Here is a 27,306-nt window from a genome sequence, read left to right on the forward strand (position 1 = left end):
ACGCTCTGTCAACACCGCCGTATTAGCGTTGCCCAAAAGGCAGGTCGCCCGTAGAGCCCGACCTCTCAGGACCTCGGCATCAATCGGATCACCCGATGCGACTGCCTGCTCAGAAATATTAAGATTTTTTGTCAAGGGCCCCAGCGTTTCCAGCAGATTGTCCTGGACCGATTTGAAGGAGCAGTCAATCCCACTTTTTTGGGTTCTTACCCGACTTAACCATATATTTAACCAGGATTGGATCGAGCTCCGGGGTCTCTGCCACCTTATTAGCTACTGAAGGATGGGGACACTCCAATCACAGTTTATTTCTATTGCCTCTGTTGAGAGGCTTACGTAGCCATGCCTCCACATATTTGGCCACTTGTGGCATAGGGGTCCACTCCCCTTCTTCGATACGGAGGCTATTAAAGCATCCGCGAGCGGGGAACACCTTGGGAGTCTAAGATGGCATAAGGGGAGACTTCATCAGCGGGGGATGAACCAAAGGGAACATCACCACCTTCCCCACAGTAGTCTTCCTCCCCACTGCTGAGGGTGGAGGGTCCAGAAAATTCAGAAGGTTTAATCAGAGTCCGCAACAGAATCATCAACATATAAGTCCGGCTTATCCCGCTTAGCGGAACGAACTGCTCGGCTGTCAACAACTCCTCACGGGTGGAGGGTCTGGTACCCGTAGTCTGGTCACTGCCTGTAGGCAATGGGCAAGTGGGAATATTTTATACTATCTCCTGGTTTAGTATACGCTACAGGATAGGTCGGAGCAATGATGGCGCTTCCGGTCCTCTTACCGGGTCGTCTGGAGCCAGAGGCTCGATCATGTACCGGTGGGGCCACCAACGGCACAGCCGCCAGGGCTGCCGAGTCTTGTCTAGAGGTACATATGGCCATGGAGACTAGAGATGGTCTCATTCATGGAGGCCATAGCGGAAGCCAGGGCCGAAAGCACGGATAAATGAACAAATTATGGATTTGGTCCGCTGACATATAGTCAAGGTCACGTATAGTAGCTGGGCCATCCCCCCCCCCCCCGTGGTCAGGTCCAATTTACCTTCAGCCATAGTGCAATGTGGGATAATGATAGTATGAGGACAAATGTGCCACCTGTAAAGAGAAGAAAAGTGGGAATCTAATATATAAATGTTTAAAGGAGTAGTCCGGCACGCACTTTTTTCATTTCATCCCGTCCGGGCTGCTAAATAAAAGAAAACACACTTTCTCTTACCTGCCAACGAGCCCCCGGAGCTCCGGTGCACTCCGGTACAAGTGTTCGGTCCCCGGGCTGTATTCTTCTTACTTCCTGTTAGCCCGGCACGTCACACGGAGCTTCAGCCTATCACTGGCTGAGGCGGGACATCGCTGCGGCCGGTGATAGGCTGAAGCTCCGTGTGACGTGCCGGGCTAACAGGAAGTAAGAAGAATACAGCCTGGGGACCGAACACTTGTACCGGAGTGCACCGGAGCTCCGGGGGCTCGTTGGCAGGTAAGAGAAAGTGTGTTTTCTTTTATTTTGCAGCCCGGACGGGATAAAATGAAAAAAGTGCACGCCGGACTACTCCTTTTAATCACTCCAAAACCTCCCTAATAAACACTATCTAGTAGGGAAGAATGATGGGACAGAAACACTGTATATAAACAAAAAGAACCAGCGCTGTCACTATCCCACCTGGTGGGATAGCACAGCAAGGGTTTCTTGGGGCCTTGGCCGTCCTCTGGCACCTAGCCAGCAAGTGCCGGTAACCCGACCAGTATACCAGCAGGAGAGCGCAATGAAAACTTCTATGCGCAGGACGCGAATGCGCTGCGACTATACGTGACCGCATCTCGCCCGAAATCCTTTGAGAACAGGCATGCTCGCGCATGCGCACTGGATGCGCGCCTGAAACTCCTAGACGGGCGCAATCAAGGAGCAAGGAGGAGGCCGCTGACGTCACCGGCAATGGTGAAGAGTCAGCCGGTGACTAGCAAAGATACAGGGAGAGTGTATAAATGCCCGGCAGCGCCACAGCAACCCAGGATAACACCAGACCAGGTAGAATATGGGGCAAAGATAACAAGGGCTGGCATATGCAGTACCTACACCGGACCCTGATAAAACAGTGGAAAATAAGAGAGGAGAAAAAAAATATATATTCCAAGGAAAGCAGCACCCCAAAAAAATGTAGCGGTGCACTCAGAGCCGGACCCCGGTCAATGGTCCATATGCAATATAAATTAGAAGTCCGCAGCACACAATCCAAATGAGTGAAAAAAGTGAAATTTATTCCATAATCAGGTGAAAGTTACAGCGACGTTTCAACCAGCTCTCCTGGTCTTTCTCAAGCATAACACAAGTGAACAAAAGGTCCCATTTTAAACCGCCCAGTTAGACGCAATTGTACTCATCTGTAGTCTCTAGCTATTGAGCAGGAAGAAAGAGGAGGAGGTGAAGCCTCAGTTGGTTTTTATGGAGCAAGTTCTGATATGATTGGTGGAAGGATTGGAAGGGGTGCGGTCAGGTTGCTAGGTGACCTGCATCTTTTTTCTTCCATGGTTGGTTGCGTTTGCATTTTTTCTTTCTGCTATTGGGCATAATAAAGAAGGAATATGCAATGATACGAGCCTCCTGTCTGCCATAAAATGTCATCTTTTTTGTTATGCCTTTTAAAAACTTTTTTTTTTTCCCATTGATAGACCTGTTTGTGTGTATGTCGGGGGGCTTGTTTTTTCAGATCATTGCTCTCTTTATTAAAGTGTATTTTGATGTGGTTAGGCGATTTTCACACAATGGATTTTTCGTGTGGAGTCCCATTGATTTCAATGAGATTCTGCTGCACTGTCCCAGACAATAAATGCACTTCACACCATGTATTCCATGTTCTCCAATAAATCACCTTACTTTAGTCACGTTTCCATACAAAAACTATTTTGTGAGCATAGTGTGACAGAACACAAAATAATCACCCAGTGCTTGTCGCTGATGAGGTCTACAGCATTACTTCAAGCTCCCACCGTAGAAAGGGAGAGATCCTGAAACGTCGCCTGCATTTCTCACCTTCGGCTGAACAGCCTGCTGCTGTCCGGATAAGAAAGCAAGAGATATGGCCAGCATGGACACTATTGCACGGAGCTCCGGTGGGAGCTTGAAGTAATGCCGTAGACCTCATCAGCGACAAGCACTGGGTGATTATTTTGTGTTCTGTCACACTATGCTCACAAAATAGTTTTTGTATGGAAACATGTGACTAAGGTTATGTGATTTATTGGAGAACACGGAATACATGGTGTGAAGTGCATTTATTGTATGGAACTATGTTGTGCTGAGAAACCGTGGATACTCAGGTGCACTACACCACACCCAGGTGCTGATTACACCCTCTACCTCATTTATGTTGAATTCTGCTGCACTGTTCACATAGCAGAATTTCCAAGCTGGAAATATCTGGTGCGGAAATTCAAATTCTGGTGTCCGCAAAAAAGAATAGATGTGCATTCTTTCTGCGGACTCCGCACGGAAATGCATTGCCGTCTATAAGGCAGCGTATTTCCGAACGGTCCTAATGTCAGCATGCTATGCCATGTTTTTCCATGCGGACATTAGCCTGTGTGAACATGGCCTTTACTCTTCTGGTACACCTCAAGGTTATCAAGGAGTCCCACCATGTAATCAGGTGACTGAGGGCCAACCCCCTCTACAATGAGCTATACTGTTCAGCTAATGAATGCAAAATCTGACCTATACCACTAAACCGGAGACCAAAATGACTCTCTTGGCCTCTAGCAATTAAGGGGGTACTATGGATATGTTTACTGTATATACTTGGAGCTGTCCCTGCACATATTGTAAACATATACTGCTAATGCAGTGTGAAAAGAGGCTTATTCCTGTAAGCTCAGCCATTTAAGGCTCATTCACATTCAACTCTCAAGTGAAGAAATTCCAGTGCTGCAGCTTCCTATTGTCATCAATGGGATTCTGCTGCACTGTGCACTATTCTAATTCTGGACTCTGAAATTTTGCACGGACTGCATTGCCGTCAGTGCTAACAGGGCATTTCTACGCAATCCTAGCGCTGATGGTTTTGGTGGCACCTGCTGCAGACAGAGATTCCGTCTTATAAATGGGTCTTTATAGTGCATTGAGTTTGAGTTACAGAAAGTAGCTTTGTTATGGTGTTCACTAGGCTACCTTTACTGTCCTAAATGTCCACAAAAGAAAGCGAAAGTATCCGGCACTGTCACTTAAGACCTGTGTGTGTTTATACCTCCGTAAATGTAGCTGGTGCTTGCAATTTGTATGCTACTATGGGTGGTGCTGCACGCCAGACTAAGATGAATGCACAATATAAACACTAAAGAGAGGATGCGGAGCAACTCGCCCATTCTTTCGGAGGCAACGAGGCAGGTCACTGCACGGACAAGCCATAGTGAAGCCGATTAAATCGGTGAGTTGCTCCGCATCCTCTCTTTTAATATTTATATTGTACCTGGTCACCCGGAGGGTGTTTTTTTTTTTTTTTTTTTTTACATTTTTTTTTAGTGTATGAAATCTGATCTAGTATTAGTCACCAAATATTCGTCTGTCATCGTTGTGATAGCTATGTTGCCCCTTTTATTGTAGGGATCTGGGACCCCACGAGTGTTAAGTGTTCTTTATTGTACTGGATATGTTGTAGTATTTTGCCATCTGATAAACTAAATTAAATTGTGTAATGTTTCAGAATGTATGAATAGTAAACTAGATGAATATATATAATGATGTCTGATATCTTCTCCACATAGAAAGCAATCATGTCTGAAGAATGGACACCCTCAGGAGACTCCACATCCTCAAAGCTGATGAGGAAGACTAAGGAATCACCTTTTGTTCCTATAGGTACAGTATTTAATATGTAGTGATCTAGAAGTACATTATATAATACCTGATCTGTGTCAATAGCCTTCCATGCAGATTAGAGAAAGGAGTGAGGATCAGCTGCTCATTCAGATAAGTTTAGCTGCAGGTCTGGAGATTTGTGCAGTTTAATGTGTCGCTCTGACTTGGGAATACAGAAACTCATTTATTGTAGAATTGTAGCCCAGCGGGAAAAGTCTCCAAATCAATTGTAGTAGCTTTGCTACTGCCTACAGCAGGTCAGACAATGTAGACATTAGTTGTATAGTAAACTGCTGTTTTAACATGTAAAAAAATAGAGAACACCTTTAAAAATAAAATACACAATAATTTTTCTTAAATACAGCATATGTCAGGCCCCCTCCCATAGGCTTGCATTGAGGGGGCGGAGCGTGAAGTCACTATGCTCCGTCCCCGTGATCGCCAGTAATCAGACCCGGAGCGAGCACGCTACGGGGGCTGATTCTAACGGGGTGCGGCGTGGAAGATCACGGGGGTCCCCAGCGGCGGGACCCCCGCGATCAGGCATCTTATCCCCTATCCTTTGGATAGGGGATAAGAAGTCTAAGCGCCGAAGTACTCCTTTAACTTCAATATGTCTTTCTTGTACACTGGTGCCCAAAACTGTACACCGTATTCCATGTGTTGTTTGACTACAGTGATAGAACTATGTTTTTGTCTGGTTCATCTATGCCCCTTTTGATTCACCCCATTAACACAATATTTTCCCATTTAGTTAATAATCTTGACATGAACTTTATTGTTCTTACAGGAAGGGAACTCTGGCAAACACATGGTGGGAGATTTATCAAAACTTGTCCAGAGGAAAAGTTGCCCATAGCAACCAATCAGATCGCTTCTTTCATTTTGCAGAGGCACTTTAAAAAATGAAAGAAGCGATCTGATTGGTTGCTATGGGCAACTGGGCAACTTTTCATCTGCACAGGTATTGATAAATCTCTCCCATAAGGTTTTGTGTCAGCACAAACTTGACGTACGTTTAAAATTATGACCAAAGCATTAACCTTTACATTAATGACATCTATTCTTTTTTTATAAAATACATTGGTTGTTGAATGTTTTTTATGTTTTTGGGGTGGTGGTGGGAGAATATTTCAGTCCCTATGACTTTACAGGTTCTATGCACAGGAGCCCTTGTTGAGAGCTGTTGTTTAACCCCTTAACAACAATGCACATAAATGTACGTCATGGTGACGTGGTACTTAAAGCACCATGACGTACATTTACGCGCCGCCATAATCGCGAGCAGGAGCGGTGCTCGCGTCATGCCCGGCAGGTCCCGGCTGCTATCAGCAGCCAGAGACCCGCCAGTAATGGCGGACATCCGTGATCGCGCGGATGTCCGCCATTAACCCCTCAGATGCCGTGATCAATACAGATCACGGCGTCTGCAGCAGTGCGGTACTTTGCACGGATGATCGGATCGCCCGCAGCGCTGCCGCGGGGATCCGATCATCCAGAATGGCAGCCGGAGGTCCCCTCACCTGCCTCCGTCCGTCTCCCGCTCTGGTCTAAGATCGAGCAGAAGATCACCGATAATACTGAGCAGTGCTATGTCCTATACATAGCACTGCACAGTATTAGCAATCAACTGATTGCAATGAATAGTAAAATGTTAAATAAAGTATAAGAAATTTGAAAAATCCCCTCCCCCCCCCCCCCCCCAATAAAAAAGTAAAACGTCTGTTTTTCCCATTTTACCCCCAAAAAAGCTTAATAAAAAAAATGAATACACATATTTGGTATCGCCGCATGCGTAAAAGTCTGAACGATTAAAATATATTGTTAATCATCCTGTACGGTGAACGGCGTAAACGTAAAATAATAAAAAGTCAAATTGCTGCTTTTTATTTATTTATTTATTTTTTTTTTGTCACATTTTATTCCCAAAAAAATAATAAAAAAATCAATAAAAAGTAAAACCTAAGCAAAAGTGGTACTGATAAAAACTACAGATCATGGTGCAAAAAATGAGCCCTCATACCGCCCCATATACGGAAAAATTAGAAAGTTATAGGTGGTCAAAATAGGGCAATTTCAAGCATCCTAATTTTGTTAAAATGGTTTGAGATTTTTTTTTAAGCGCTACAATTATAGAAAACCATATAACATGGGTATCATTTTAATCGTATTGACCCACAGAATAAAGAAAACTTGTCATTTTTACCGGAAAATGTACAAAAACAAAACCTTCCAAAATTTGCTAAATTGCGGTTTTCTTTTCAATTTTCCCGCATAAATAATATTTGTTTGGTTGCGCCGTACATTTTATGGTAAAATAAGTGATGTTATTACAAAGTAAAATTGGTGACGCAAAAAACAAGCCCTCGTATGGGTCTGTGGATGGAAATATAAGAGTTATTATTTTTAGAAGGCGAGGAGGAAAAAATGAAAATGCAAAAATAAAATTGGTCTGGTCCTTAAGGCCAAAATGGACCTGGTCCTTAAGGGGTTAAATAGAAATGTATGATTGTCCCTGGATGGTTGGTAATAGTCTTTGATGTCCACCTTTCATCTTCATTGCAACAAATAGTCTGGACAGATCTTTCTCCTAATCAGGCCTTCCTGAAAACATTATTATTGGGGAAATCTAATAAGACCTGAGCACAGCTGGTCTGACAGATGACAGTGGCATCGCCTGTGTGAATTAACCCATTAATGCCCAGCAGGGTTTGTCCTGATAGTATACAATATACAGCAGTGTTTCCCAACCAGGGTGCCAAAGGCTGTCTGGGCATGCTGGGAGTTGTAGTTTTCCAACAGCTGGAGGCACCCTGGTTGGGAAACACTGGTATACAGTATATCACTACTTGTCAAAGCTGCATGTTCACAGTAGATAGCTAATAGCCAAACAAACATGTCATTTATATAGAATAGGTCATATAGGCAGTTGTAGGAGCTGCTTGCACTTCCTCTAGATAAGTTACATAGCTGTATATGGGCATTTTATATCCCTCAAAGTGAATCTGTCACCTGCTGCAAACATGCCAAAGAAATCACATTAGGAGATATATATATATATATATATATATATATATATATATATATATATATATGAGAGAGAGCGAGAGATTGCACTAATGTAGTAAAAATTCAGAAAAGAAAGTATATTCAGGTCCGCTTTACAGTCAGAGAGGCAGGGTCGTGCCCTAAAAACGGTGTGCGCTCAGATGCTGTGCCAAGACTTTCACTCAAGATGGGCCTGGGCAGGGAGGTAAAGAGAAGAGGCATGTCAGCCTGCATATTTTCAGTAAAGATGCCATCTTGAATAGTGCTATATATATTGCACTGAACTAACATTTTTGGATGTGCTTGGCTATAGGCTGTGTCAGGGCATGCTGGGTGTTGCATTTAGCTACGAACCACAACTACCACAATGCCCTGATGCTGCCTCCTCCTCACTGTTAGTGAAGTCTCTGGAGCTGTGTGTGAGAGACTACTTTCTATACAGATCGGCGGAGGAAAACAGTAGAACAAAGCTCTGGTAACTACAAGGAGCCAGACAGCAATGCATCCTGGGAAATATAGCTGCTTTTATGGTCATATGGTTTACACCAGTGCCAGCTCACAGGAAGAAAAGAGACCAGAGCTGTAGAGGGGTGAGAGGCTACTTATGGTGAAAATGACACTGAAGAGTGAATAGTGTTAGGATAGTGGTATGTATTGTTCTAGAGCTTTTCATTTTGTATCAGTTTTGTAGGATGCAAAAGGAGGTAGACAATGACACATTTCAAGTGCAGGTGCGCTCTTAGTCGTATACTGATTACACAGATACACAGGTTTATATAGGGGAAACAATTCCCTCGGGTCACACCTTGTGGGCCGGAGGAACAGTTAACCCCTCACAGGTACATGTTTCACAATAAAACTTCTAAGTTTATTCAAATACTCTTAAAAAAAAAAAAAAAAAAAAAAGTGTTAAAGTAATAAACATACAAGATATAAAAAGTATATGTAAAACAACAACAACAACACGAGGTTGATATACAGCAAAAAACCAGTGGTCTGAACTCCGACAGATCAAAAATGTAAGATCACATCTTGGCGTCTGTTCAGACCAGACGGGACTCGTGTGGCTAAAGTTAGAATCCAAAATATTTCTCTGTTCAACAGCTTCTGCCTGTGGTCACCTCCTCTTAGAGGACGGACTGTTTTGATTGCAGAAAAGGTTAAAGGGGTTATCCAGGAAAAAAACTTATATATATATGGAGAATACAGCAGCACACTGCTAGCACAAAGATACAGATAAAACATGAAATGCTACATTGCTACAATGCAAAAAATGCATAAATGAGCTACTTAGCTCACAATTTGGCGGCCAAATAGTTTGGACCATCCCACCACGATAAGGTGACCTCATTGGGACGGACCCTACACTGTGAATATGCCTCTGTGTAATCAGTTTAACAGTCTGAGACGTCCAGCACCTTATACAGCACCTAATAGAGGTGGGTGGGGTGCAAGAGCCAACATGGAGGCAGCCACTCCCCCACATGTATAACACAAACAAGGATGAGTTGGCCAGCACATACTGATACCGAAACTACTGCATGGACCTGGCATACAGGTGCACGCTGCTGGGCTGAATATACATAAACAGGAGAATACAGCAGCACACTGCAAGCACAAAGATATAGATAAAACATGAAATGCTATATTGCTACAATGCAAAAAATGCATAAATTAGGTACTTGGCTCACAATTCTGTTCTGACGTTCACAAAATAATTTTTTTTTATATCAACTGGCTCCAGAAAGTTAAACAGATTTGTAAATTACTTCTATTAAAAAATCGAAATCCTTCCAATAATTATCAGCTGCTGAAGTTGAGTTGTTCTTTTCTGTCTGGCAACAGTACTCTGTTGACATCTCTGCTTGTCTCGGGAGTAGAAGAGATTTGCTATGGGAATTTGCTTGTACTCTGGACAGTTCCCGAGACAGGTGTCATGAGAGAGCACTTAGACAGAAAAGAACAACTCAACTTCCGCAGCTCATACGTAATGAAAGGATTTAGATTTTTTAATAGAAGTAATTTACAATCTGTTTATCTTTCTGGAGCCAGCTGAATAGGAGTTGGCAAGCACGTACTGATACCGAAACTACTGCATAGACCTGGCATACAGGCGCACGCTGCTAGGCTGATGATACATGAACAGGAGAATACAGCAGCACACTGCTAGCACAAAGATACAGATAAAATATGAAATGCTATATTGCTACAATGCAAAAAAATGCATAAATGATGTACTTAGCTCACAATTTGGCAGCCAAACTATGGGATGGTCCAAACTATTTGGCCACCAAATTGTGAGACAAGTCCCTCATTTATGCTTTTTTTTTTTTTTTTTTTGCATTGTAGCAATGTAGCATTTCATGTTTTATCTGTATCTTTGTGCTAGCAGTGTGCTGCTGTATTCTCCTGTTTATGTATATTCAGCCTAGCAGCGTGCACCTGTATGCCAGGTCCATGCAGTAGTTTCGGTATCAGTATGTGCTGGCCAACTCATCCTTGTTTGTGTTATACATATGGGGGAGTGGCTTCCTCCATGTTGGCTCTTGCCCCCCACCCACCTCTATTAGGTGCTTTATAAGGTGCTGGATGTCTCAGGCCTTGCAAGCCTGTTAAACTGATTACACAGAGGCATATTCATAGTGTAGGGTCCATCCCAATGAGGTCACCTTATCATGGTGGGATGGTCCAAACTATTTGGCCACCAAATTGTGAGCTAAGTACCTCATTTATGCATTTTTTGCATTGTAGCATTTCATGTTTTATCTGTATCTTTGTGCTAGCAGTGTTCTGCTGTATTCTCCTCTTTATGTATATTCAGCCTAGCAGCGTGCACCTGTATGCCAGGTCTATGCAGTAGTTTCGGTATCAGTATGTGCTGGCCAACTCGTATTCAACTGACTCCAGAAAGTTAAACAGATTGTAAATTACTTCTATTAAAAAATCTAAATCCTTTCATTACTCATGAGCTGCGGAAGTTGAGTTGTTCTTTTCTGTTTGAGTGCTCTCTGATGACACCTGTCTCAGGAACTGTCCAGAGTACAAGCAAATCCCCATAGCAAATCTCTTCTACTCCCGAGACAAGCAGAGATGTCAACAGAGAGTACTGGATTTAGATTTTTTAATAGAAGTAATTTACAAATCTGTTTAACTTTCTGAAGCCAGTTGATAATAAAAAAAAAATTTCCCCCCTGGAATACCTTTTTAAAGATGAGAAGGAACCATTGTGAACTTCAGAACAGCGTCTAGATACAGCAGACATTTTTTTTTGTAGGCAAAGTGTGGAATGTCTGATAAGTGCTTCCGTATTCTTACTTTCAATGGGGTTGTGGTACAGCCCACATACTGTATTCTGCAAGTGGTGCATGAGAACAAATAGACTGTATATGTGGAATTACAATTAGTATACTGCACAAAAAATATAAGAGGGCAGATATGAAGCACTCACCACGTGAATCTTCTTCTTTTAGTAGTCTTTATTCATTGCACTTCAACGTACACAGACTAACAAGGGATCGGTGCAGGGGAGTGGGTCACAGACTGGAGGCGGTGGAGAACACAGGTGGAGGGCAACAATTGTTTCACTCTATCAGCGCTTCTTCCGGCCTAGACTGACGTGTGTCCGTCAGAGCACATTTAAATACACTCCACGTTACTACTAATTTTCATAAAATAGTAGAGAAACATCTATACAGCAAAATGTTAAAATCAATATACAAGTGCATTTAAAAACAGTTTACAGCCATACGAGTATCATAGGAAAACACTTAGTTCATTTTTGTCATTAAAGCAGAGTGGCCCCATAGCGTTTAAACGCATTATCCAGTGGGCTTCACATTCCATCAGTAGCCGATGTCTGTCCCCTCCTCTTTCTGGGATGTCTACCTTTTCTATACCAGCAAACCTTAGCACGGAGGAATCGCCTGCATTTTCATTCTTGACGTGTTCGATCAGTCTAGTGGCTCCAATACCGGTACGTATTGAGCGCAAATGTTCTTTAATTCGAGTGGCTAATTTTCTTTTTGTCTTGTTGATATAGAAAAATCCGCAATGGCATGTACTGTATAGATGTTTTACTTCTATATTTTATGCAAATTAGTAGTTAAATGTGCTCTGATGGACACACATCAGTCTGGGCCAGGAGAAGCGCTGATAGCCTGAAACAATTGCCGCCCCCCACCTGTGTTCTCCCCCGCCTCCCGTCTGTGACCCACTCCCCTGCACCGATCCAGTGTTTGTCTGTGTACGTTGAAGTGCAATGAATAAAGACTACTAAAAGAAGATTTACATGGTGAGTGCTCCATATCTGCCCACCTCTTATATTTTTTGTGCAATATACTGTAGCACTTTATGTAGAGCACCTCACACCTTCTGCCATTGGGATATGTGCAATTTTTTACCGTACAATTAGTACTGCTCCATGTTATTGCAGTGCTGGTAACTCCACATCTCTACAGTGATTACAATTACACTGTTTATACTGTTTCGTGGTGTATGTTTTACCAGTTACATAAGAGTCAAATGTTTTGGTTGCATGTATCACACTGCAGCATGTACAGAGATTGTGTCCACATCTATATGATCCTTTTATATGTAAGCCACGAAGAAATGGTGGGACAGGATGTCTGAAATAGACTAGGGGACACTAACTGTCCAATGGTTGGTGCCCTCTTGGGAACACACCTATATCCAGATTTAGAGACACATGAGAAGAGCGGTGTCACGATCACACCCTATCGGTCCAGCTAAGACGCTAGAGAGAGTGTGATGGTGCAAGGGTTAAAGCCGCCAGACCTCTGGGTATCCACTACTAGTCCCAGCAAGTCACCAAATTAACCCTGAGATAAACGTGTTTCCACCAGAGCTGCCTTCAGAAAGGTGAGCTCATATATTTAGAGATCAAAGACCAGAGCTGATTAATTAAACATTTAATCTGATAAAAGGTATCATAGTGCTGACTATATAAAAATACAGAAACAAATGACATACAGGTATAAAAATATATAAAAGAGTTTTGCAAGGCAAGTTCAGAAAACAAAAATGAAGTTCTTACAGCATGATGGTATAGCAGTCCTTGTCCGTGAGAGTGCTGTTCTTAGGATGGTCTTGTCAGCTTGTTGCACAGCGTTGAACACCCTGAGTTTAGCATTGTTTTAAAGATCATATCTGCTTTCTTGGGAGGGAGACTCCATTCCCCCCTCCCCTCTGATCCCACCAGGGGGTCTTCTTTCTTCCTGGCCCCTTATCTGTTTGATTATAGGATGGGACCAGAGTGCATGACTTCAAAAAAGCCTTTGACTTCAAAGGAGATGTAAACAAACAGCCAGACCCCCAATAAAATGCAATACAGTAAAGGACACACCGTCCCAATGACCGCTCACCCATGTCCTGGACAATCCATCACACAGTTATAATTATAGGATTTTAATAATCAGGCCTTGGGCCTGACAAGGGGGTCAGAAAGTATCATAGGCATGTATTTGTGCACAACTTTACATATGGAAGAAAATTCAACACTGTATGTGGTGGAAAATACTACTGAAGATACATCTGGAATTGCACAGTTTGCTGAACATGACCTATTTGTAGAACTGGGAGAAATATGGAAGGAAGGTAGCTCAAACCACAAGAAAAAGTTGATATAAATAAATATGCCAGATGAGAACTAGTGTATAAAGTTGCGTACCCTATGCAATCTGTAGAGCAAATATACAATAAAAAGAGGGGACACTTTCCTCAAATCTAGTCTTTCATAAGCAGTATTATGATATTGAATGTTCAGTCGGATATACAAAAATTAAAAGATGCAATTTAGATAAGAAAAAGGTATTATTTATTATAAAAATGTATGGCATTATCTGCAGGGCCCTTACATAAATGCTAATAGATATAAGGATAAAATACAATAACATTTTTATGTAAAAGTACGTATTATGCAATCTATATTGTTCAGTCTCTATAGAGAAATAGTGTGCAGGCAATGTAAAGTGTCCGTAGCATGCAAGTCTATGTTGGTATATAACAGTGGAGAGCTCATTGTCCGTTTAGTAGTTACTATGTAACAATAGAAATACTTGTAGTCCGTGCAGTCGCTAGATATCTAGTTGTAATAGTTCAAGACAGTTTGTCTCACCCTTCCTGGTGTGGTCCCGCGGAGCTCTCTCTCTACTTACCTGCTGTGGCTTCCAGCCTGGACGCCTAGTCGCTTCCTGGGTTTAGCCAGTTGTCAGCGCCGGCGAGCCAGGGGAGGGACAGGTCTGCTACTTGTTGTCAGTAAATTGCTTTGTGCGCACCAGGAGTGGATAAAGTTGATTGTAGCTGTATCTTTGCTTCAGTATGCGGCTGTTATAGATTGTTGTATAAGATGAGAGGGGGGCTAGACGCATTTCAAGATCTGCTGGATCTCTTTTTCAATAGCGATATGCCGACACTGTGGGTGTGCAAAACGTATGTGTTGCTTATCTCTGATTGGGCCATTTTGTTTATAGTAAGACCTGTTCTGGATCAGAACCACGGTTGCTCGGGGGTGATGTCAATCTCTGTACTGGATAATGGCCAGGAATGGATTTATAAAGGCATTATATGCATATATATGTGTGTGTAACCAATAGTCCCATTAGACCTTTTACCTAATATTTTATTATGTATTAGCATTATAGTGGGTCTAGGCTATACAAATTCCTCCTGTACTTTGGAGGGCTCTATGAGAATACATATACACCAAGCAGAAAAAATAGAGCTACAACCTCCTATTAAAAATTTCACAAATTTTATTTAACATCATTTAAAAATGGTAACATGAGGTATGTCAAACAATGACACTCCAATAAAACCACTCAGTGGGGTGCTGGACACACTATAATACAGATAATAATCATATAGTAGACACAGAACGTTGTGTTACCTAATATAGACTGCAGAATAGACATATACACTGTGGGTAATAACCCATCTCCTGTCTATCTACCTTGGATCTTGAAACATAGCATATACTAACCAGCATTCTGGGATCCTGTGTACACTCACCCATGTTGGTTTGTTGTCAGTACACCACTGAACCCCTACAGCTACTGTTTCGTCCCTTCCTCAGGGGGCTTGCTAACGATTGTTCTGTTCCCTTATATACATCTCCTATTGCCTCATGTTCCGGAATGCTATTCCAGTTTTTTTAAGTTATATATGACTTTCCTTTATGGTGTCCCATTACAACCCAGGCCATGGATATTCTGGAAGAATACCTTGAAAAAATAGAGGACTTAGAGTACAAATTTTTCCATCTTTCCCAGTGAGAGATGAAAATTTCAAACGGGGATGGGAGGAGCTAGCATCAAAATGCGGACGAGGTTTCATGCAGTTGTTAATACAATTAAACACATCTACATTACAGAGCCTGGAGAAGGAAATTGAAAAACATCAGGAACAAATTAAAAAAACAATTGTCCAATGAGGCTCTGGAAAAATTGAATGAGGAATTAGAAATACAATTTCAGAAATGGGGAAAATGAAGTTAGTACAGTTAAACAGAAGAACTTTCAAAGGGATTTATTAGACCTAGAGAGAAATCCGTCCTATAGATGGCGACAGAATAACCCTAGGTCTAGATCTAACTCTGGATCTAGGTGGTCATCCTTTTCATCCAGACCCTCATTGGATGAAATTATTAGCCTTAATGAACGCAGACAAAGCATTCAGAGCCAGGCCCTGAATAATTGGAGGGGTCACAGTACTGCAAAAAACGTAAAAAATCTTCTCTGGGAAAAGGAGGAAAAAAGACCAGGAATATGGAGATAATTAGTTTGTCTTCGCATGCCCTCACTGATGCCCAGTATAAAGTTTTGAGTAAAGGATTGCATTTTTTCACCCTCTAATCACTTTTAGATTTTTTTTTTTATTTTTTTTTTTTTTTTTTTTGTAGCCTTAAAAGATCTGCACCTCTTCTCTAGGAAATTGCTCCTGAAAAGATTACACCATAAGGGTACATTCCCACACGGCATATTTGCTGCTGCGTATTTTATTTTCTCTGTTGAAGTCAATGGGTAGGAAAATACGCAGCATCAAATACGCAGCAAAATACGCCGTGTGGGAACGTACCCTAAGAATGAACAAACTTCATTGAGCCCAGAGGAGAGGGAGGCTGTACAAATTTTGGAGGAGCTTTTGCTACAAACAGCCTACAGGTGAGCCAGATCACTTCTCAAAGGAAATTTTTCCTAGATCGAAGACGTTTCCCCCTTTGTCCCTATGTCCATCTATCGACATCTTCACTAAGTTGGTAACCAATGAATTTAAAAACATCTCTACAAACATAACACGTGATAACTTAACAAAACAGCGAGAAGCACTATTACAGTTGCAAAAATATGATGTGGTGATAAAACAGGCAAACAAAGGGGGAAACGTAGTGATCTGGCCCACAGAAAAGTATGAGAGGGAAGTTTTCTGTCAGATAAAAGGAAAATCAACATATGAGAAATTAGCATATAATCCCCTCCCAAGATATATGAGGGAATTAAAATTGATCTTGGATACTGCCCTAGAACAGGGAATCCTTAATCAAAAAGTATTGGAGGGTTTATGTAAACCATATCCTCAGATGCCGACTTTCTATATCCTTCAAAAAGTCCATAAAGATCACCTCAATCCCCTGGGATGTCCCATTGTGTTTGAGATAGACTGACTATGTGAACCAGTCTGCAAATTTATTGATTATTTAAAACCATTAGTTGAATTTTTACCTTCCTTTTGTAAAAGGCACAACGGACGTCCTGGGAAGGATTGATGGGATCTCTATGGACACGAATATGATTTTGGTTACGGTTGATGTTGAAGGGTTATACACGTGTATAGCACATGATCATGGCTTAAGAAGAGTGGAGTTTTATTTGAGGACAAGCAATTAGGATGACTACCTCTGTGATTTAATGTGATTTTGATTTTGTTGAGATGTTCTCACTCATAAATTTTTTTTTACATTTAACGATTCTTTTTATTTACAGAAATGCGGCACTGCAATGGGGGTGGTGTGTGCCCCGTTTTACGCAAACCTCTATCTAGGTTACTGGGAGAGGGAGGTATTGCAGTGCGGTGGGGCGCACGCCGTCTACCAGGTGCAGTACTGGTTACGTTTATATGGACTATATTTTATTTTTATGGCAGGGATCGTCATCCCAATTGGAACGGTTCATTCAAGGATTAAATTGTAATGATATGAACATACATATTATTATAACATACAAATATGATAGCCACAAGATAGATTTCTTAGATATACAGTTTGAGAAGAAATCTAATGGATTGTTATCCACAGATGTATATAGGAAATCCACTTCTATAAATTCTTTGCTGTAAGCCAATTCGGCACAGCAACATTCCACAATTAAAGAGGTCCCGGTGGGGCAGTTCCTAAGGATGAAGAGTATCTGTTCCTCTAGAGACAGATTTGAAAAACAAAGCAAGGACCTGACTCAACGTTTTCTTGAAAGAGGATATAGTAAAAGATCGGTGAAGCAAGCATACCACAGAGCAAGGTACACCCCTAGGGCAGAATTAAGAGACGGGAGGGAAGACCAGAACAAAAAATGACGAGATTTATTACCTCTTATAACTGTCAATGGGACATGATGAGAATGGCAATCCAGAAACATTGACAGCCAAGAGAGCTCAAAACTTGAAAGACCTTTAATATTCGCCCGTCACCTGACTTCCCTGATAGGATCACTGCTTGTCCCAAGTGCTCTGCCCCTCTGATGGACATGTGGCATGGAGTATGGTCCTGCCCTCATATAGTGGAATACTGGGGAATGGTCATACGATTCATCAAAGACTTATGGGACATAACTCTACCCTGCACACCAAGAACCTTGCTATTTCATCAAAATAGACCCCCGAAACCTAGCCTTCTGACAGAGAAGACAACACCTCAGTTGCTCCACATAGTCCTTTTGGTGGCGCTTAGATGTGTATTCTCCAGCTGGTTTTCCCCCACGGTCCCCCCCCTGACCATGCTCATCGCCCAGCTCAAACTGCTATGTGGGATTGACAGACTAGACACAGAACGACATAAGGATACACGGACAGACACATTTTTCAAAAAATGGGAGGTGTTTATTCTTTCGCAATACACAGCATCTGAAATAGTTGACATAGTTACTCCTTTCAGCTTCACGGAGTGGTACTGTTTGAGATCGATTGGTGGAACATTAGGTGGCTTAAAACTCCCCACTTAGTGGTATATTAGCTAGCTGGCTATGTAACCCGACTGACATAGTCTGTTTTTTTTACATCAACGGTTCCTATTACTCTCCCTCTATACCACACTTCATTCTGAGCTGACGTGTACCATTCTATATTGGCTTTTCCTCATTGAGAACCCGAGGCGGCAGACTCCTCTGACTACATGTATCTAATTTTTTGTAACTGCTTCCTGCTCTTTTCTACTTATTGGTTTTGCTGTGTTAATTTATGCATAATTGAAATAAAATTTGTTTAAAAAAAATAACAAATAAAAAATTGAAAGACTCACTATGTGGCTAAAATAAGGAACCCGTTCGGGGCGGGACCTCCCAGAATAGGATTTTTTCCATGCAGAGATTGCAAGGCGTGTGAAAATATGGAGAGAGCGAAGTCTTTTCGATCCACTAATGGTAAGAAGACTTTCGTAATCCGTCAATTTATAACGTACTAGCATACATGTAGTACATTACGCCACGTGTGGATGCAAGAAAGTGTCGGCCTTACATCAAAGGAGCTAAAAACCCACAGCATGAGCATGTGAGTGACATCTTAGCGGCTAGGGATGTTGAAGAGACTACCTCACTTAAAGGAGATATCCAGTGGTGAACAACTTATCCCCTATCCTAAGGATAGGGGATAAGTTGCAGATCACGGGCGGTCCGACCGCTGGGGCCCCCTGCGATCTCCTGTACGGAGCCCCGACAGCCCGCGGGAAGGGGGCGTGTCGACCTCTGCACGAAGCGGCGGCCGACACGCCCCCTCAATACAACTCTATGGCAGAGCCGGAGTGCTGCCTTCGGCAATCTCCGGCTCTGCCATAGAGATGTATTGAGGGGGTGTGTCTGCCGCCGCTTCGTGGTCGACACCTGCTATCTGGCTGGAGAGCCTGGCCCCCGTACAGAGAGATCGCAGGGGGCCCCAGCGGTCGGACCCCCCGCGATCTCAAACTTAGCCCCTATCCTTAGGATAGGGGATACGTTTTTCACCACTGGACTACCCCTTTAAGACTTTGCCCCGTCATTTTAAACAGGCCCATGGCTGTGACCTAAGATCTTTGCGATTAAGAGGAAAAGAAAAGGTACAGAGTGTCATCAGAGGGACCAATGCGAAGCAAATTTTGGCAAAAAAGGAATGACGTTGGATTGTTACCCTGGGTACGATGGTTCCTGAGGGCCTAAACGAACAATTAAGTTTTGTAATGTTTCTGTATTATGCATCCACCATGATTTTAACTTGTTTTCTCTTGTATGTGTTTTTTAGTTATATATGACTTTCCCTTATGTTGTCCCGTTACTACACAGGCCCTGGATATTCCGGAAGAATACCTTGAAAAAATAAGATAGGAAAAAATAGGGGATGTGCAATAAGTGAGATAGAAGTAAGAGTAATAACTGCATTTTTAGAGAATAATATTAGCATATGAAATGTGACTTACAATGTATTGTATGTACATGATTTATAATGTACACAGGGTAGAGAAAAATGCTGACCACATTCTTGTCACCAGTGGTTTTGGTCTTAATCACCTTTTTTTTTATTATCTCGTCAAGTGGTGGTCACTTTTTTTTCTGTTTTTTTTATTTAGTTTTTCACCTTTTTTTCACTCTAAATTATAAGGTAATTTTTAATGGATGGTCAAATTTAAAACATAATATAAGAAATTAAGGGTATTTGTCAATAATTAAAGGGGTTATCCAGGAAAAAACTTTTTTTTTTTTTTTTTCTATATCAACTGGCTCCAGAAAGTTACAGGTTTGTAAATTACTTCTATAAAAAAAAAAAAAAATAATCTTAATCCTTTCAGTACTTATGAGCTGCTGAAGTTGAGTTGTTTTTTTCTGTCTAAGTGCTCTCTGACACGTGTCTCAGGAACTGCCCAGTTTAGAAGCAAATCCCCATAGCAAACCTCCTCTACTCTGTGCAGTTCCCGAGACAAGCAGAGATGTCAGCAGAGAGCACTGTTACCAGACCGAAAAGAGCAACTCAACTTTAGCAGCTGATAATTATTGAAAGGATTAAGATTTTTTTTAATAGAAGTAATTTACAAATATGTTTAACTTTCTGGAGCCAGTTGATATATAATTTTTTTTTTTTCCTGGAATACCCCTTTAAGAAAGGTTTAGGGTAATGGCTATGGTGCACTTAAAGGGCATATGTGCAATATATTCATGTGTCAATAATAAAAATGTGTACCATGTTTAAATTATGTAATGTGTGTTTTGATAATATATGTAATCATGGTCTTACACTAATGGGTATTAGATAGTTTACACTGATTGGGTTAAAGAAATAGAGTGGGGTGAAAGTGGGATGCATCTAAACCTCATAATCCTAATATGTGGATTTATGTCTGTAGATCTTTGTACATTATGAGGTCACTTGTCCATGCACAGCATGCATGGGCAGGAGCGCTCCCACTCCTGGCATCTGTAAACGCAGAGCGCACGTCACAGTGAGGGGAGTGGGACATGCGCGCTGACTGTGATGCTAGGAGAGGGCAGCGATATTCTCCGGATGTATGCTGTGTGGGCGCCGTCAGCAACGGAAGACCAGAAACTGGACTAGTGTTCCGGAACATGAGGCAATAGGAGATGTGTATATAAGGGAACAGAGAACAAGTGTGAGCAAGACCCCTGAGGAAGGAACAAAACAGTAGCTGTAGGGGTTATGTGGTGTACTGACAACAAACCAACATGGGTGAGTGTACACAGGATCCCAGAATGCTGGTTAGTATATGCTATGTTTGCACAGTTATTGAGTACACGTTGTGGTGCAGATCCAAGGTATATAGACAGGAGATGGGTTATTACCCACAGTGTATATGTCTAGTCTGCAGTCTATATTAGGTAACACAACATTCTGTGTATACTATATTATTATAATTGTATTCTAGTGTGTCCAGCACTGAGTGGTTTTATTGGAGTGTCATTGTTTGTTATACCTCATGTTGCCATTTTAAAATTATAAATAACATTTGTGACATTTTTAATTGGAGTTTGTAGCTCTATTTATTCTGCTGTGTGTGTGTGTGTGTGTGTGTGTATGTATGTTAGATATAGATATAGATAGATAGATCTCTATTATCTCTCTCATCTCTTTATATCTCTATTCTATATCCTGCATATGGATTGGACCTATAAGGGAGTGTATATACAGTCATGGCCGTAAATGTTGGCACCCTGGAAATTTTTCTAGAAAATGAAGTATTTCTCACAGAAAAGGATTGCAGTAACACATGTTTATTCCCTTTGTGTGTATTGGAACTAAACCAAAAAAGGGAGGGGGAAAAAAGCAAATTGGACATTATGTCACACCAAACTTCAAAAATGGGTTGGACAAAATTAGTGGCAGCCTTAAAGGACATCTGCAGCATGATTAACACTTATCCCCTATCCACAGGATAGGGGATAAGTGTTTTGATCGTGGGGGGGGGGTTTGGTCCGACTGCTGCGACCCCCTGTGATCTCCTGTACGGGGCCGCGGCTGTCCCGTGCAGGGGGCGTGCCGGCCGCAGCATGACGTTGCAGCCGGCACGCCTCCTCCATACATCTCTATGGGAGAGCCGGGGAGGCAGCGTTCGTGCCTCCCCCATAGAACTGTATGGGGGCGGGTAGGAGACGGGACGTCACCGTCGACCTCTAGGTCGACGCTACGCGCCTTAGCGCTCACCATGAGCGCTAATGGCGGCGCCCCGTTAGGGAGATCTCCAGGGGTCGGACCCCCCCGCAATCAAACACTTATCCCCTATCCTGTGGATAGGGGATAAGTGTCATACCGCTGCAGTTGTCCTTTAACTTAATATTTGGTTGCACACCCTGTGGAAAAAAATAACTAACTGAAATCAGTCGCTTCCTATAACCATCAATAAGCTTCTTACACCTCAAAGCCGGAATGTTGGACCACTCTTCCTTTGCAAACTGCTCTAGGTCTCTCTTATTGGAAGGGCCCTTTTCTCTATCGGCTCCATTGGGGGACACAGACCATGGGTATATGCTGCTGCCACTAGGAGGCTTGACACTAGGCAACAAGAAAAGTTGGCCCCTCCCAGCAGGAAATACCTGCCCACAGGCAGCTGGGCTAATCAGTTTTAGCTTAGTATCTGTTAGCCTGTTCTCCAGACCTGGTCTATTCTCTTCTTATTTTTGAGATTAAGGATGTATACTGTATATACTCGAGTATTAGCCGTTCTGAATATAAGCCGAGGCCCCTAATTTCACCCCAAAAACCCAGGAAAACCTATTGACTCGAGTATAAGCCTAGGGTAGGAAATACATCACCCCCCTCCTCGGTCATTATCCCGACTCCCACTGTCATCATCCAGACCACCCCCATATCACTATCCAGATCCCCCTCATACCCCCCTGTCATCATCCAGACCCCCCCTCTCTTGCTCTCTACTCACCTCCCCAGTTGCAGCTGTCTGTCCTTCCCTAGCGGCCATCCAACGTCTCTGCAGGGAACGTCCGACTTCTAGTGGGGAGGGTGGGCCAGTTTGGGCCATCCATTTTGACAGAGAGGCCCTCCTCTCCGCTGTGGGCTGGCCCCGGACTAGTGACGCTGCATTGACGCCGCCGCGTAGGGATGCCCCTGACGTCGTGGACATCTGCTGTGCTCAGACGTCTGCTGTGCACGGACGTCCCTGCACGGCGGCGTCAATGCAGCGTCACTAGTCCAGGGCCGGCTCGAAGCGGAGAAGTGGGCCTCAAGGTCAAGATGGACGGCCTGGACCTGTTCACCCTCCCCACTGGAAGTTGGACGGTCCCTGCAGCATAGATGGGCGACTATTGACGGCCCGGCCCATCCCCTCGCTACACCCACCGGTATGCCTGCGATTTTATTTTTCCCAAAACTCGAATATAATGCGAGGGGGACGTTTTCAGCACGAAAAATGATGCTGAAAAACCCTGCTTATACTCGAGTATATACGGTAGTTATATTTTTCTCTCCCTTTTTATTTCACTATTTTCAGGTGGGGACTCGGGAACATAAGGGGAGATTTATCAAAACCTGTGCAGAGGCAAAGTTGCCCAGTTGCCCATAGCAATCAATCAGCTTGCTTCTTTCATTTTGCATAAGCCATGTTAAGAAAGTAAAAAGAAAGCTGATTGGTTGCTTGCTATGGACAACTGGGCAACTTTGCCTCTGCACAGGTTTTGATAAATCTACCCCATAGCGTTCACTGTTTCGCCATTTGCTATTAAAGGGGCGCAGACATTGTGGATGTACTGTCAACCCCTTCTTGCCAACGGTCAGCGCCTGGGGTTGTACCTCATGGGTCCGGGTCCCCCTACTTTCCCTGCTCCTCCCGCTGTCTCAGCCCGGCATGATGCAGGTGACTAAAAGCTGACTGAAGACTTCATGAGGTAAGTTTTCCAAGGTCAGGTGAGTATCTCCCCCCTTTTCCTTCAGGTTCCCATCCTCCCTCAGGATTTTTCAACCTCTGTAGCCCCCCCTGTTTGGAGCCCACTCTCCTTTTTTATAGGCTTCCTGCTTGGCCATTCTGATGTGTGTGCGGCAGCTTATGTGGTGCAGGTCTTCTCCCTCGTGTTTTTGTCTTACTTTATTAAGTGTTTCTTTTCTACATTGTGCCTTTTTGTGCAAAGGTTTTCCGGTACCGGCGCATGTTCGCACCAGCATGGATTTTCGTGCCGGCCCATCTCCTGATGTGGCCGGGGCACAGGTAATGCTTACGAGCGCACCGGTGCATGTTCGTGCCCACATGATTCTTCAGATGCTCCGGAGCGCAGTAACGTCTGTAATGGCAGGAACTTTTCTCATTGGTGCCAGTGTGTATGTATGTGTGTGTGTGTATATATATATATATATATATATATATATATATATATATATATATATATAATATTAATAATAATCGCGCCAGCGCATCTTCTGACGCGGCCGGCACGCAGGAACGCTTGTACTGTCTGCAGCGCTCATCTCGCACGGCCGACAGCTCCACTCCTTCCGGCTATACTCCTTTTTGTATGTATTACTTATAGGGCAGTCGGGTGTTTTTCTATGGCTGCAGGTTTCTCCTCAGAGGCATAGCCCCGCCCACTCCTCTCTGGCGGGAATTTCGGCCACTACAGCTGCAGAGGTTGAGGGATCTGTCTCTCCTCCTATCAGCGTGGTTTGTGCGCAGCTGTGGCCAGTTTTCCTCCAATGAGAGTTTGGCTCATACAGCTCTGGCCCTCTACTTCATGAAGCCTCCCCCCCCCCTTCCTCTTTCTGAGAAATTAGGTTTTTGCTGTTATACAGTCTTGCTGGCACTATGTCCGAACCCAGAACTAACCCACCCTCTAGACATGGCCCTGGTCACCTATTATGCCTGTTTAACGTGCAACACTAAACTGCCCTGTGGTTCTGCCGAACCCAATTGTTCTGCCTGCACCACTATGTGTCCTGGACCTCTTGGTATATCTGCCCACGATGTTCCCCCAATTTTGTCCGCTCTCATAAGTGTCCTAGGGGTTTCTCCTCTGGTTCATCTCCAGAGTCTGGAAGCAAGCATAGGCGCTCTCCTCATAGGTATCGTCACTCTTCCTCTGCACCCCGAACCAGGGGTCGCTCTCCTGGTCGCCGCTCTGGGTCTCCAGATCTGCATACCAGGTCAGTTTGGCCTTCATCCAAGACTGCCTCCACCCGCTTCCACTCTCCTGGGGAACTGGAAGATGAGGCTTCAGGTTCTGACTCAGACGACCGAACCGACATGTCCGGCATGGTGGACACCTTGGTCTCGGCCATAAGGGACATATTTCATCTAAAGGACCCAGGAACTTCGGTCCCAGCTCCAGAACCACTCCCGTCCCTCTCCTAAGGTGTTCAGCTCTCACACTGAATTTGTTGCCTTACTTGAAACGGCACGGAAACATCCTGACAAACGCTTTCAAGGAACCAAGACTGTTCCAGCTCAATTTTCCTTTGCCCAGGAATGTATTGCAAAGTGGACATCTCCACCAGCTGTGGATCCACCTGTGTCCCGCCTCTCTAAAGCAACTACTCTGCCTTTGGCAGATGCGGCTTCTTTCAAGGACCTGGCGAATAAGCGGATTGAAAAGCTAGCAAAATTTCGCCTTTGAAACAGCAGGTTCATCCCTGCCTTCGCTTCTGCTGCAGTATCAAAAGCCCTTTCTGTCTGGGCTTCCCAACTCCGCCAGAACATTCTATCTGTGTCCCCTGCGGAGGAACTGGCGGACCTTGCATTTCAACTCTCCAATGCTGGGGACTGCTTGTGCTCTGCTTCTATGCAATCGGCCCGTGGTACGGCTTTTGCCACAGGTAATCTGTTGGCTCTTCCTAGTTCCATGTGGCTCAAGGCCTGGAACGCTGGTGCCGCTTCTAAGAAATCTCTTCCTTTTTCTGATTCTCGACTGCTTGGAAAATGCATCGGAGATTATTTCAGAGTCGACTGGCGGTAAGTGTTCTTTATTGCCGCTAAATGAATCTCGCAGTACCAACTCCCGAAGGAAGTCGACCTCTTTTCATTCTTTTCGGACCTATGACTCCAATAGGACGACTGGACTGGCACCATCTAGGGGCAAGAAGGTCCCTTACTTCTAAGGTCCATCCCTCCTGGAAATTGAATAATCGCTCGGCTGTTTCGCAGCCAAGGCAGGCGTCCGCAAGACTACCTCTGCCTGAGGGGTCGCCCCACCCGTAGATTTTTCTCAGGTGGGAGGACGTTTTTTCACTCTTCCAGGACGTCTGGTCTGCTCACCTGCAGGATTCTTGGGTCCGAGATGGTTTTTATCATCCCAGCTCCTCCAGCAGAGCGTTTTTCAGGTTTCTATTCCAACCTGTTTGGGGTCCCCAAAAAAATGGCGGTTCCGTCCTCCCGATCATGGATCTGAAGTGCCTCAGCCGCCACCCACTTCTCCATCATTTTCTTGTGGAGTCCCTCCGTTCGGTGGTGGCATCCATGGATCAAGGGGAGTTTCTTTCCTTGGTAGACATCCGTGATGCCTACCTTCACATTCCTATTTTGCCAGCACATCAGCGATATCTTCACTTTACTCTCCCGGAGGGCCATTTCCTTCGGACTAGCCACTGCTCTGAGGGTCTTCACCAAGGTTCTGGCAGCAGTGATTGCCATTCTGCGAGCATGGGGTATGTCAGTCATCCCCTACCTGGACGGCATCCTGGTCAAGGCGCCAACCTGGGCCCAGAATCCGGAGAGTCTCGGTCTCATTCTACAGACCCTGTCGGCTGCTTGGTCAATCAGGACAAGGCCTATCTACTTCGTCTCAGTCCCTACTCCAGGGACTGCAATTTGTCTCGGTGTCCGCCCGGATTTTTCTTCCGCTGGATGAGGGCAGGCCCTCTCCGATGTCCTGTTCACGTTTCCATTCGGGCCTGCATGCAAGTCCTGGATCGAATAGTTGCGGTTATGGAAGCTTTCCTTACATCAAGTTTCATTATAGACCTCTTCAGAATTCTTTTTTGTACCGATGGGACAAATCTCCACTGACCCTCGATTGGAGAATCTTTCTCCCTCCCTAAACTCTCCGGTCCCTCCTGTGGTGGCTTCAGTCCTCTCTTCTTCATCAGGGAAAAATCCTTCTGCCCCTCTACTGGCAGGTCATCTTGACGGATGCCAGTCTCGGCGGTTGTGCAGAGACCAGACGGTCCAGGGACTTTGGTCCACTCAGGAAGCTCTTCTCCCCATCAACTTTCTGGAGCTCAGAGCAATCTACCTTTGTCTCCGCCATTGAGAGTGCCTTCTCCAGGACCCCCTGTTCATGTACAGACTGACAACTCCACAGCTGTGGTATATGTCAATCGTCAGAGTGGCACACGCAGCTTAGCGGCTATGGCCGAAGTCTCCAAGATCCTTCTATGGGTGGAGCTCAGAGTCCCCTCCATATGAGCTATTCACATACCAGGTGTGAAATCTTGGGAGGCGGACTTTCTCAGCTGCTCCTCAGCCGACCCCAACGAATGGTCTCTTCTTCTGAAAGTGTTTGCGGAAATCTGCAACCTCTGGGGCACTTCAGGCGTGGACCTTTTAAGCATTTCACCGCAACCACATAGTTCCTCGGTTTGTGGCAAACTCTCGGGACGCCCTGGCTCTAGCCTTGGACGCCCTGGTGATTACTTGGTCCCACTTCATCCTCCCATATATTTTCCCTCCTCTTCCCCTTCTTCCAGGGTCCTGAGGAAACTCAAGCGGA

The 27,306-nt window shown here is 44.0% G+C and overlaps 1 protein-coding gene and 1 long non-coding RNA gene across 6 annotated transcripts in view; both read left to right on the forward strand.

Moving 5' to 3' along the window:
- The window catches only part of HIGD1C (HIG1 hypoxia inducible domain family member 1C), a 91,391-nt gene that overhangs the window by 38,475 nt on the left and 25,610 nt on the right, over positions 1-27,306 (forward strand). For all 5 annotated transcript variants that reach the window (XM_056562650.1, XM_056562648.1, XM_056562647.1 and 2 more), the window contains one exon: positions 4,762-4,855. In XM_056562650.1, coding sequence (XP_056418625.1) covers positions 4,771-4,855 — 85 coding nt within the window. In that variant the 5' untranslated portion in view covers positions 4,762-4,770. The remainder of the gene's footprint in view (positions 1-4,761; positions 4,856-27,306) is intronic.
- LOC130358815 (uncharacterized) lies at positions 15,993-19,293 on the forward strand. Its single transcript, XR_008889655.1, has 3 exons — positions 15,993-16,080; positions 17,211-17,430; positions 19,167-19,293. It is a non-coding gene; the product is annotated as an uncharacterized LOC130358815 (long non-coding RNA).

Source organism: Hyla sarda, chromosome 2 (genome assembly GCF_029499605.1).
Source record: "Hyla sarda isolate aHylSar1 chromosome 2, aHylSar1.hap1, whole genome shotgun sequence".
NCBI classification, from domain to species: domain Eukaryota; kingdom Metazoa; phylum Chordata; class Amphibia; order Anura; family Hylidae; genus Hyla; species Hyla sarda.